General features: G+C 33.8%; 1 protein-coding gene across 1 annotated transcript in view; it reads left to right on the plus strand.

Annotated features, from left to right (window-relative positions):
- The window catches only part of RYR3 (Ryanodine receptor 3), a gene marked incomplete at both ends in the record, with an annotated part of 166,077 nt that overhangs the window by 99,845 nt on the left and 52,440 nt on the right, over nt 1-13,792 (plus strand). Inside the window, 7 exons of the mRNA XM_012937167.2 lie at nt 80-209; nt 1,762-1,876; nt 3,501-3,582; nt 6,940-6,966; nt 8,279-8,421; nt 10,875-11,279; nt 12,666-12,803. Coding sequence (XP_012792621.2) covers nt 80-209; nt 1,762-1,876; nt 3,501-3,582; nt 6,940-6,966; nt 8,279-8,421; nt 10,875-11,279; nt 12,666-12,803 — 1,040 coding nt within the window. The remainder of the gene's footprint in view (nt 1-79; nt 210-1,761; nt 1,877-3,500; nt 3,583-6,939; nt 6,967-8,278; nt 8,422-10,874; nt 11,280-12,665; nt 12,804-13,792) is intronic.

The raw sequence follows: 13,792 nt of genomic DNA on the forward strand, positions 1-13,792 counted from the left end.
CTAGATAATAATTATTTTATCTTACTAATGGGAAATAACTGCGACTTATCTCTATTGATTTTACTTTTCATTTGATTAGAGCTATCTTAAAGATGGGTACTGCAGAGGATTTTGTTCGCAGTCGCATCCTACCGTTTTTTGTTAATGCGGCTGATGATTTATGCGTTGTAGTTAGAAATCTTGATGCTAGTCGATATTCACATGTGAAAGTAAGTAAATATTTATGTTTACTAATAGACCATAAACATTTGTCGTTTTTAGTTCATTTAAATGTCTGTTGCAAACAATAGATTTGTGCAAAATATATATCTTTAGAAATTGCTTTTTTAAAGTTCTATTTCTGAAGTTACTTTTCTGTGTACAGAATAAAGTTGATGATTTTATAGGATTTCATTGCAGAGTTAAAATATATGCGAGGTTTTTTCTCTCGACATAATATAGTAAGGTAACTCAGAACCATGATCTACTTTTTGTCCGAATGCTCTTTACAGGTATAAATAGTTTATTTAAAATAAGTTCGTTCATAAATGTTTTTCTGAAATCATAAATTAAATGGTTACTTCTGAGTATCCAAATCACATATTTACTTGCTAACCTACGTACTTAAGCACGTTACGCCTCTATGGGCATGAGCTGTTGTCCAAAAATTTTTTCTTATGTGAGTTTTCGTAGCGGGTTGTTTCTACAAGATGCGGTTGTTAACCCTCCACCTAACTCTCCTTCTTTACCTGATAATAGAAACGGCAGTAATCATAGAGAAGCTTTAGGTGAAGTAACCCAAATCACATTCCTATAACTAAATTATGTATAAATTTTAAAAACTACATTTTAACATGTGACATATTTGCTAATGTGAGATGGGGTTGAAAAAGAGAGGTCTTAATACCTCCCATAAACAACTTCATCGTCCTAGATTATCTTATGAAATCTTTTACAAATTTTAGGTGTTTAAATATTCACAATTATACTGAGATAAACTAAAGATATAATGGTTAGCAAATTCTCATTCAAGAGCTTTTCATTGTTTCATAATTAACTCAGAGCAACTATATAGTAGTATTTGTCCCGGAGGTTAGGGGCAGCCAAGATAAAACGTAGAATCAGTCCCTCAAGTCGTTAACAGCTAAAATGAGGCACGTAGGTAGGTACAGACTAATCGGTAGGTGTATTTGTCATTATCGTAATCAGTGGTTAGGGATGTTTTGGTGACATAACTCATAATCGATCGCAGTGGCTCAGATACATTCACCAGTTATCTCCCCTTAGGTCCTTGGTCTCGAAGTCCTCATATGCTTCTCTCTTTATTTTTGGATCTAATCTTTTCTACTACTACTATTACTACTACTACTACTACCACCACTACTGATGGTATTACTATTTCTACTGCTGTGGAATTTCTCGGGACAATTTTATCACGGTATGCTAAGGTGATGTAATAACTTTGACCGATGAACTGATGTGCCAGGTTCTGTGGTGCACATGACTGACAGGTTTTTAATTTTCTAAATTCAATTTAACCTTTTACTGCAATAATTAACTACTTAGAGGTGATTTAGTTTTGTTCAGATTTTGGTGACAATAAACTTTATGAGTAATAGGTTAATGGGAATCACTGCTCTATTAAAACTTTTTAAATACTTTTTACATTATCTTACAACTAATCTTTAATAAGTGTTCTATTTGTTTATATAGAATCTGCAAATAAATACATTTGTGCGGTAATCAATATGCTGTTTGCCTTTTTTCCTAATTGATAAACAGGGTACAATTAAACGTGGCGCATGTTCAGTAGATTACATTCACATGGTATTATTACCTGTACTGAAATCAATGTTTGAACATTTGGGCAAAAACGAATGTGGCGAATATCTGTTAGGTAATAATGATGGTTTTATGTTCATCTGGATATTATTATTATAAAACAAAAGTAACGTAAATTTTGGGTGTTCACTACTGATGAATCATATACTTGGACGAAATGGCTGTCCAATGCATCTTGGTTTTAACAGCTTTCTAATTCTGATCAGTCCGTGATGCTAAATATGGAAATTGAAGAATCTCCACGAACACATTTATATTAATAATAATCATCTGCTCACTAGTGACTAACTTCGAGATGCAATCGCAGGAGTTCTAGTGAGAAGTCGTGACAAGAAGAGTTCATCCATATCGATCGTGAGACAGTTATCCATCTTAAACAATGTTAGGTGGTAACGCAACATTGAGACTTGACTACAGTTAGACATTGACACTATTTAACCCAAAGCTTAAGAACTCTTCATGAGACGAGAGCCCCTAGGGTGAGTCGTGGGTGCCCATTGCTGAGGATTTATGTACTATAATTAAACAGTTATTTAGTGCTTCTTGGTTTTCACTGGTTGTCTAACTAAGATCGTTCGGTTGTGTAAACTGTGAGAATTCAGTAATTTCCACAAACTTCCTCTATACCGAAAATAAATGCTTAATTCAACAACAACAAAACACATAATGAATTGTTGTAATTGTTTACAAACAAATGAAACAGCTTCTTTGAATTTATTTAGAAGATAGACAGTATTTTATGCATTTGCTGTTATTATAAAAAGTATTTTTCAAATAAAATGAAGTGATCTACGAATATATTGGTTGTTTGGATCTTTCCATTAATCTTAAAAATTCCAATTGACCAGTCTCTTATAGACATATGTGTATCCTGTGCGGATTGTTTCGAAATAGCCTTAATTCACAATCATTATGAGCAGAGATGAGTGGTGACTATCCCTGGAAATCCGAACGCTCGTTTCGTCCTATTTTGGACTCGTAAGCTGTATGTACCTGCATCCCAGAGTTGTTATTCATTGCAGAACCCAGTACTATTTGGATAAAGCGATGGTGTTTAAAGCGCAAAGTACTGAGCTCGAATTTCGGAGCGAATATCAACTCCGATATACAGGCACACACAGATGAACAGTCACAAATAAGATGAAATGCGTGTACTGGATTCCACTGTTAGCCACCATCCATCTCTGCTTATATTTTTTGAGTGGCTTATTTAAAATAGGACTCGCCTTTCTTGAATATTATTGCTAATCAGAAACTACCTTCCACAACTTTTCTACCGTACTCAGTCTTAAAATTTGTTTCTTTCGTCCTTTATTGTTGTGAATGTATCACGTCTTCTGTTACAGTTTGACATTTATACTTTATTTATGTTTAACTTATTCAGTAGTAGGAGAGAGAACGCGCAGAGCGAATGTTGGTGAATATGTTTTGTAAAACGTACATGAATAAATGTGATAAATAATGGAAACCGATCAACAAACAGCTCATCACTCATAAATGACTCACATTTATGGGCAATTTATTTTGATTTTAACCTAAAATGTAGCATCGTATACTTGTTAATATAAACGGCCTAAACTAGTGTAAAATCCTAGCTTCATAATTTCCAATCCCTTCGATGAGTCTTCCCTTCTAACTAAAAATGTGAACTCTATTTATTTCCATTCTTTTCCCTCTAGTGGGTAATGTCCAAGTCACATGTTACCGAATACTCAACGCTTTATATAAACTAGGTACTACATCATCGAAACACGCAAATCGGTGAGTCTGTGTATTGAAGTTATTTTCTTAAAAACTTTATGTTACCTAACTGAAGTTCAGTTTAGACGAATTATTAGACTTTAATAATTTATCGTGTCATATCAATAATTCATTGAAGTTGAAAACTCGATAGGCTGAATTCTGATTCAGTGATTTCAGTACGACGCTCTGCCACGAAACCGAATGTTTCGGGTTCGATCTACAGTATTGTCTTGGGTGTAGAACCTTATACTGTTCACTGCTGCCTAGTTGTCACCGACATTTCAGTCGAAGTCAACCTGTGAACAGAACTTTCTATATATTATGAATCTTGTTCGTTATTTTTCCAAAACATGATATGACTGTCAATCCTAAATGAACATCTCCATCGTGTTACTTATTTCATTTTGAAAATTTATTAACGCTCATTACTCTCCAGCAAAGTGAGAGGAGTAAATAAACGTTGGCAATTTATTTAGAATGGTCTTAGTCATCATTCCTTCGTTTTATGCAGAAATATTTGTGCAATACTTCATAACTTGTGATCGTAGCGTAATTCAAATCAAACTAAAATTGGTGTTTTTTTCTATTAGCGTGTTGTAATACCAGGTAATTAGTTATTTGTAACCGTGATGGATTGTTTATTTATGAAGCTTCCGTTGTTCTTCTAAGCAGCATCGTCAGCACACACTTCTTTGAGAAGTCAGATATTAGAAGTTCTCCATTATTCGATGGGCTTCGATGGGCCTTTATTTTAATTAGTGGTTGTTTATAACTGTATGGCAGTTATTTTCATGCTCTTTTTGATTTTGTTGCGCCTTACCTTAAAGTTGTTAATTCTTTTTATTGGCTGATGGATTTAGTCTATTTTAATATACCTATTGGTTTATGATTAATCTAAACCCTAGACTTCTAAAAATCTCTGGCTTATTGTGTGTTTCCTTTGTAAAATATTTAGAAACTTCCCCAGTTGAACTCATTTCCGTAGTTGTCCACATAGGATGATATAAGCCAAGCTGTGTCTCTTCATCTGACAGCTAAGCGGTGTTCATGCGGATTTAGCGAGATGAAGTTATTACATTTTTATAGTGTTTCTCGCGGTTGTTATAAATTATCTTGTAGATAAATTTTAGCATAACTTCCAACCGAATACAACGTCAACCGAAAAAGTTGTTAGTCAGTTCTGAAGAGATCCTGATAGCTTGGTTCTCTCTAATCACATTGTCCGGGAGAACGATGACAGACTCACAATTAGATCGTTCAGACCAGAGTAAACAAAACGTCAAGTACCCTCATTCTAAGCTACAAACACTTTATCATTCCGAAACTTGTAAATAACTAATTTTAACCAAACTGATGCACAAGTTTTCTTACGACTTTAACCATTATCTCTGTAAAACTACATATTTTTTCGTATTTGATTATAATCATTTTCGCAATCGGTAAATACTTAATAGAAGCTTTTTATCTTCAGAGAGAAAAATACTCTGAAGTTGCCAACTAATATATATATATACCGGGAAAAGTCTTCAACAGGGTATTGTTAAACAGGATGAAGGACTGCGTAGACGCCCAACTTCGTGACCAACAGGCAGGATTCCGTAAGGATAGATCGTGTACAGACCAAATCGCAACTCTACGGATCATTGTGGAACAATCAATTGAATGGAATCCATCACTCTACATCAACTTCATTGACTGTGAAAAGGCATTTGATAGCGTGGACAGAACAACACTATGGAAACTTCTTCGACACTACGGCGTGCCTCAGAAGATAGTCAATATCATACAGAACTCATATGATGGATTACACTGCAAAATTGTGCATGGAGGACAGTTGACAAAGTCGTTCGAAGTGAAGACCGGTGTTAGGCAAGGTTGCTTACTCTCACCCTTTCTCTTTCTCCTGGTGATCGACTGGATCATGAAGACGTCAACGTCTGAAGGGAAGCGCGGGATACAATGGACATCTAAGATGCAGTTGGATGATCTAGACTTCGCAGACGATCTGGCCCTACTATCCCAAACGCAACAACAGATGCAGGAGAAGACGAACAGTGTGGCAGCAGCCTCAGCAGCAATAGGTCTCAATATACACAAAGGGAAAAGGAGGATTCTCCAATACAACACAGGATGCACCAATCCAATCACAATTGACGGAGAAGATTTGGAAGATGTAAAAACCTTTACGTATTTGGGCAGCATCATTGATGAACAGGGTGGATCTGATGCAGATGTGAAGGCGCGGATCGGCAAAGCAAGAGCAGCATATTTACAACTGAGGAACATCTGGAACTCAAAGCAACTGTCAACCAACACCAAGGTCAGGATTTTCAATACAAATGTTAAGACAGTTCTATTGTATGGGGCAGAAACCTGGAGAACTACGAAAGCCATCATCCAGAAAATACAGGTGTTTACTAACAATTGTCTACACAAAATACTTCAGATCCATTGGCCGGACACTATTAGCAACAACGTACTGTGGGAGAGAACAAACCAGATCCCAGCGGAGGAAGAAATCAGGAAGAAGCGCTGGAAGTGGATAGGACACACATTGAGGAAAGCACCCAACTGCGTCACAAGACAAGCCCTCACATGGAATCCTGAAGGTCAAAGGAAAGGAGGAAGACCAAAGAACACATTACGCCGAGAAATGAAGATAGACATGAGAAAAATGAACAAGAAGCGGATGGAACTAGAAAAGAAGGCCCAGGACAGAGTGGGTTGGAGAATGCTGGTCAGCGGCCTATGCTCCATTGGGAGTAACAGGCGTAAGTAAGTATATATATATATATATATATATATATATAATATGATGAGGAAGATTCTCATCTTCGGTTGGATGCCTTCGGTAGTTTTGCATTCTCTTAGTTATATGGCCTAATTACGAGGTCTTAGTTATCTCACTTGTTGGTAACTTCAGAGCCAATTTCATGAATCAGTGAGTTTTCCTGTTATTCCACAACTGTTATATAACTTTGTTCTAGTAATATTATTTGTCGTCAGCTTTCTATGTAATCTTTATTGTCTTTGTTTATCCCTTACACTCACTTTCACTATATTCGTCAGCTGACCTCTGGCTTTGTGATAAATGAACACCTTCCATATATAAAAATATGTATACAGTTACCAAGCCAATCAAAAAGTCTTGGTTTATTCATCAGCAAGTTTACTAATTACCGTCAATGAATAACGGTAAAATCACCAATATTCTTAATATAAGCTCCATAGTTAACTTTTTGACCAGAAGTTATTAAAAAGATTAAACAGTTTTTCTTTTCGTCATCTTTGCATGAAATCATTCATATTAATGTAATTTACAATAATCACTATTTATTTTGTTCCTTCCTTTTTTGTTTTGAAAAAATACCATAGTCAAAGCTTTGTTGATGAACTAAATAGGTAAGTTGTTTTCATTTCATATTTAATCAACTCACTGTTTGTATTCATTTAGTAAGCCGGAATAAATTTCCCAGTATAAATATGTTGTTGGACAAACTTGAGATCAAACCGGTTCAACCAATTAGAAGACAGAAAATATGACTGATTAATTTATACCAGAAAATGAGGGAATTTGTTAAGAAAACTCTGGTATTATATGATTAATCATCTTTCTAAGTTAGCTATTTGTTTTTAAGATAGGAGTTAGGATCAAGGTTCAGAATTAGTCTATATATACCATAACTCTAAACCTTAACCCTAATTCTGACTTAGTTTTAATCATAAAATGAATCCTGTCCTTAATCCTAGCCTTTAAAAAAGTGCTGTGAAAGAATACTTCTCTAAACTCGTTCGTAATCGTTTTATTCTCACGGTCACAAGCGAACCTTTATTTTAGAAAATATAAAACTCTGTAAGCTCTAAATGGTGTTTCATTCATTAACCGTCGATATCTAACATGTCGGTTTGATATATGGGTCATGAACTTGAGGTCAGTTTTTTGAACATAACTGGCTCAACAGTTTACTTTGTGTTAACCAGTTAGTCTGATACATTGTCGATTAGTATCATAACTTGAGAATGATGTAAATAAAACTGTATTCAGTTTTTATCATTGTCACCCCCCCCAATATTTAAAGATATGCATGTTAATTAATTTTATATTCGGATGTTTTCACTTTAAAAAGGGGTTCGTTTCTCATCTGGAAAACTACAATCCATTGATCGTTTGAACTTCATCGTTCATATATTTTTTATGGAATATTTCTTGTTAATCGTGCAATGAAATAGGAGAATAAAAAATGTCTTCTCTTTTCTTTTCATGGGTTAAAGAAGTTTTATTATTATTATTCCTTTTTAAGATAATCGATACTTTTAATGATAATAAATAAATTATTATTTTATTCATTGAACAATTATAAGCAACTAATAAATTGCTTGATTCTTCACGGAATACTTAAAATAGTTTTCGAAAATATCAGTTAAATGTCACGCTTTATACGACTTCAACATCACAGATATATAAAAAAAGAACGATAGGATTCTAGTAATTTATACTGACATATATTAATGCTTCAAAAAAGATATCTCTTTACATTCAGACTGGAAGCTGTTCGAAATACAAATCTTAAAGAAATATTTCACTTTTTTGTGTAAATAATATCAATTTTTTGGTAAATATTTACTTTACAATTGTCATTCATCATATTAGATTTACTGTCTTTGTTATTATTATAGTGTATTTCACACACACAAACTCTTCTGTATTTTTCAGACATAGAGCTTTAATTGGTGATTGCCTTGCTGCACTTGCATCTGCATTCCCTGTAGCTTTTCTAGAGGCTAATTTAAATTCTAATAATCCTCTTTCAATTACATTCAATAATCGTGGTGGTGATTATAGTCTTGAAGCTAGAGGTTAGTGATTCATTGCTGTAAATCTATTTTGTGTAAGTAAAGGATGTATTAACCAATTTGTAGACTCATGTGCACAGGTGAATTTAAGACATAACTACAGTTGTATCTCTATTTGATATCAATCATTTATCCATATGTGTTTCATCTTACGATTGTAATTAGATAACTAAGGGAGATGTGTTTTCAAGTGAAGCTTTTTCAAGGAAGGAAATTTACGGAAACCGACAAACTATGGCTGTTATCCTATTAACCAACTATAACTATGAGGTATTTTAGCTAAAATGTTTTTATCGAATCCTTGATATTCCATAAAGGGTGTTCGGATACAGGTGAAGCTGAAAGTAATAAATCACATTCAGTAAAATACCACAAAATAATTTCACTACTTGTTTAGCGATCCATATGACTCAACAAATTTCTGATCCCTGAATTTTTTTAGATCGTGTGTATTGTTGACTTAAAATGCATTTAATCACACGATATCAGAAGTCAAGTTTGAGTGTATTCAAAATTCAGATGTGTTCATACATTCGTTCTTGAAGACATAGTAAGAGTATTGAAAATATTTGATTCCGATTATAACTCTGTGCTGAAAAACACCGGACTATTTCGTGTCTCAGTTCCGGTATACAACATATAATAGATAAAATAAATAGGTACAGGTGCACACTGACATTACTTACACTTAAAAACGTATGGTATCAACAAGGATAAATACCTAAAAGTGAACAAAAAATTATTATATCAAGAATAACTCATTTATCACATCCGAATTATTATTATCTTCAACGTAACAATAAATTTCATTAAATCGCTTTCTTTTATGACTGAATAAAGCCAGAACAAAAGTTGAGGCAGAATAATACGAATTCACTGTATTTCGTGGTTCCTCATCCACTGCTTACAACGAATATCACCAAACGCACGGCCATTTTTGTACAATGATATGTTTATTGAAGGATAACATTCAAGTATGATATAAAAACAATTGACATAGATAACGACAAGAATTAGAATGACAATGATTATCAATAATAACTACATACAGATATGTACAAGAACAGGTTAGAAGTTATTTGGAGTTGGAATTTAAAAACATGAGAGGTGGGTGATGCACTAATTAAATAAGATCCGGGGATAGATAAGATAGATTGTGCGATATAGTTTTAGAGGGTAGGAAGACTTTATTTAACATTATTGGGATTAGAAATTGATAAGATGGGTTATGTGATAATTGGACAGGATTCGAAGAGTTTACATAAGTTAAGAGGATTAAGTGAGTGAAAAGGATGGTTTTGGTGTACATAAAATAAGAAATAGTCAGGGGAAGACCGCATAACAAAATAAACACTAATAAAATAATGATTACGACAAAATAACTAAACAAGGTAGTGATAAGTTTACTATTGTCTCTTTGTGAACATATAAATCAGGTTTGACTTTTTTACTACTATTGCCTTGGCGAACCTGAGAGACACTGGGTTTTTTGTCTCCTAATAATTTCGAAGGCTTGTGGAATGTCCACAATATGCCCGGCGTCAATTAAATGCCGAGTTTTAGCACTGTTTAAAGCTGCTGAACCTCTCAGTCTCAAATCCTTTGAAACGTGCTCAGAAATGTGAACATGAATTCACATATGCGTATACAAAGCATTTAATTCTTACTGTTCGCAGTGTTGGGGCATAACTGCAGTAATCTATTATCTAATATGTCTCCTGTAATTGAAAGAGATAATTGTACAGTTTATGCTTCAAATGTGGCTTATATACTACTAAAAAGACTCTTATTCCAGGATGTATGTCATGTAATATATGAATCCAACTGTACAAATGAAGTCAAATATTGAGAAAAAGATATCAAGTGATAAACCTTAAGTGGAAGCTTTACCGTCTAACTGATCGTACTTCCAGATAACATTAATATTGCTAAAGCTTCATTACAAAGTAAGCGGTTAAGAAACTATGCTCCATTTTTTAGACATTCTGAAATTTCCATTTGTCTACACTCTAGTAAGAGTATTCTAGTATACTCTGTTCTCTATGATCTTTGATTTGTTTCAGTGTCACTAACTGTTTCTAAATTTCATCAATGTCTTACACACATGGAGCCAGTGGTTATCATTGAAACTTGTAAAATGTCATTACAAGTTTCGGAAATCGCTTTTCAAACTATATGTGCAGTACTAATACCAAATCAAAGAAAAGATCTCGCTAACAAAACCTTAAGGTTTCATCCCGTAATTATGTACTGTGTTTCTGAGAGCAGTGAATTTAGAGATGATAAATAGCAGCGTTTCATGTAAGACTTATAAAAAATCATGGTGTTATGGATAGACAGCCTATAATTTTTACTGTTATACAGTTTCTAATTAGTAAAAGCTCTTGATTTATTTGAAACAATATTTCCTAAAATATTTGGTTACATACAATTGATTAATGTTTATTCCATTTTAGATGTACTTGAAAAACTTTCTAAAACAATTGGTGATCTACAAAGCATCATTAAGCAAGTGGAACTTTTAGCCGAATCTGGAGCAACTGGTGCTTCTGAAGCGCCATATCTTATTGAGGTTACTTTACCTATGCTTTGTTCATATTTACCTAACTGGTGGCGTAAAGGACCTGAATGTATGAATTTAACTTCTTGCAATGATGGTTCCAATGAAGGTGGAATAGGACAAGACAATAAAACTGGTAATTTAGTACCTAAAACAAAAGGAAATACCTTTCTATCTAGTGCAACTGGACCTTTAACAACTGTTACAGCTGATCTAATGAATCGAGTTCTTGGCAGTGTATTGCAATTAATTCAAACAAACATTGACTCATCACATGCACCTTGGATGACAAGAATAGCCAGTAATTATCTTCTTAGTTTTAAAAATTAGTCGTGTTTTTAAAATGTTTTTTAAAGAGAAATTTAACCATTTCAGTATACCAAACAAAAATAAATTTTTACAATGGCAGATTTGATTTATTGTACTTTTCAAAGGATGGTGTTTTTAAGATTACACAAAAAATTGAAAATAATCGTGATAAAATATTCTATTTTATTGACTCATTGTCTGATGAACAAGTGATTTGGCAAAAATGCTTTCAGTTAAATAGTGATTAATATATAGTAATTATCTGGTAATGCAGTTGTATAAGCAATCAAATTGTAATAGGTTTTTTCCTCCTTCTATTATGAAAGAACAACTGTCCAACTTGCTTATTAATCAATTTTCTTCAATTAGTAGTAATGATGGTAGTATTAGTAGCAGTAGTAATAGTAATAGTAGTGATATTATCAAGTGTTCATCTAAAACAATCATAATCTATCATTAAAACAGTCAACAGATCAAAGTTAAATAACCATTGAAACCACTGAGTGGCTTTTCCATTCTAGTATGGGACTCTTAGTCAGAGGGCATTCACGACCTCACAATCAGTGAACGCCTAACCTCTAGACCACTGAGTCGGGATTCAGTGATACACAAACCTGACTTCAATCATTTAGGCGTTTGTGCGTGAAGTCGAAGGTTCCGTGTTCGATTCCCGCTTGAGGCGTCGTGAGTGTGCCCTTTTGGATCGTCCCATGCTAGAATGAAACGACCTTCTAGTGCTTCTAGGTTTATATTGGTTGTCTAACGTTTACCGGTTGATAATTTCAATGAAATCCAGCAATCCCCAAAACTTCATACTGACGAAAAGTAGTATAATTTGCTTTATTGACTACACTATAGACAACTTTAATTATTATGAGCCACAGACCTACAGTGCTGAACAAATTTAACTAACTTAGTGAAATGGGTGACTACTTTCAAAAACTACAACTGTCACCACTGCTCTTTGAATAAACTAGAGTAACAGACTATGTTAGATTTTACGGATAGCGTTTTATGTGAAGCATGTCAGAAAGAATCAGTTTGCGAAAATCAATCGAATTATTCAGGTTGAGAATCAATTCATTCCATGGATTCCCGCGACACTGATTGAAGTCAGTTGTCGGACATGAACTTTTCACGTTTGATATATCTTAAATTCACTCCTTTCCATAACCGACTCCATTTTAAAGATAAAAAACGCACAGTAGGATGAAAACACTAATTGTATTTATTAATTTCAATCCAATATCTTCGTGATGTTGCAGAGTATGAAAGTCATTTTATGTACAAAACAAATAGTGATTTTGAAAATGAACATTGACGTGTATTATTAATTAATTTATTTGATATATACTTCATTTCCCGTTCTTTTTCACAGCGCGTACTCAACCCATTGTAGCTAATTCTACAGCTGATATGCTTGGTCAATATTTTTTGCCAGTATCTGAAAGGCTACTTGAACATGCTTTGATTGTTGAAAGAGTAGAAGAGGCGTATAGAGCGGAAAAACGTGCAGGTATGCAAAAATAGTGAAAAGTTTCATAAACAATACTTAATAGTAACTTACAGATTATAATATAAAGATGTTATCTTACCATATAAGTTGTATAAAGTTCCACTCCAAAAGTGCATTTCATTAAAAAACCGATTTAAGTATTTTTGTTGATTGCCCGGTTAGACTTACTGTTTCGTAATAATATTTATTACTCAGAGATAATAGGTGGAAAATATGCGAGTGATGAAGGACTCACTAATGAAGAGCTATAAGCATCATACATATTACATCTCGAAAACACATATCAAGATGTCTCTTCAATATTGTTTTTGACGTGTAAAGTTTGAGGATGATTTTTTACATAGTTCGATTTAATTCAGATAGTTGGCCATCATTATGTATCTGTTTAGCTTTTATTTGGCTTTTCTTTGAAGAATATAAGTACAAGTATCCCTAAAATCTTGCTGGAGGCATCAGGACTCTATGTGGGATGATAATAATATCTTAAACTTAATGTAATGACCATACTTATATCTTAAAGTTTACTGATCACACGATGTATTGTCCCTTGCTGTTTGAAATATTGATCGATAAAAGTAAACTGTACTGATGCCCTTAGATGGACCAATCAAAACTAAGGTAGCCCTTCGTATACTTATGAACGGAATCAAAAGCGCAATGTTAAACAGATTGTATGTTGAGATTGATTAGGTGAAAAGTGGCAATATTTGTTTCCTAACAGCTTGAAATCGATAAAAGGTATCTACTATGCCGTGAATATGATGTGATCCTTAAGCTAGATTACAAGAAATACCTACTGCTGGGACAGATTTGAATACACATATGCATTGAAGTACTTGATGTGATTCAGGACATAGTCAAGAGTGTTTGTATAGCTAGGTAGTTTTCTGCCTCTCTAAATCTCAACCCCAATGTTTACAAAGTTTACAAACAAAATGGTGGTAAGGTACCAGTGTATTACATCTGATGTCATTTCGTGATGAGCACCC

This window comes from Schistosoma haematobium, chromosome 1, assembly GCF_000699445.3.
Source record: "Schistosoma haematobium chromosome 1, whole genome shotgun sequence".
Lineage (NCBI taxonomy): Eukaryota > Metazoa > Platyhelminthes > Trematoda > Strigeidida > Schistosomatidae > Schistosoma > Schistosoma haematobium.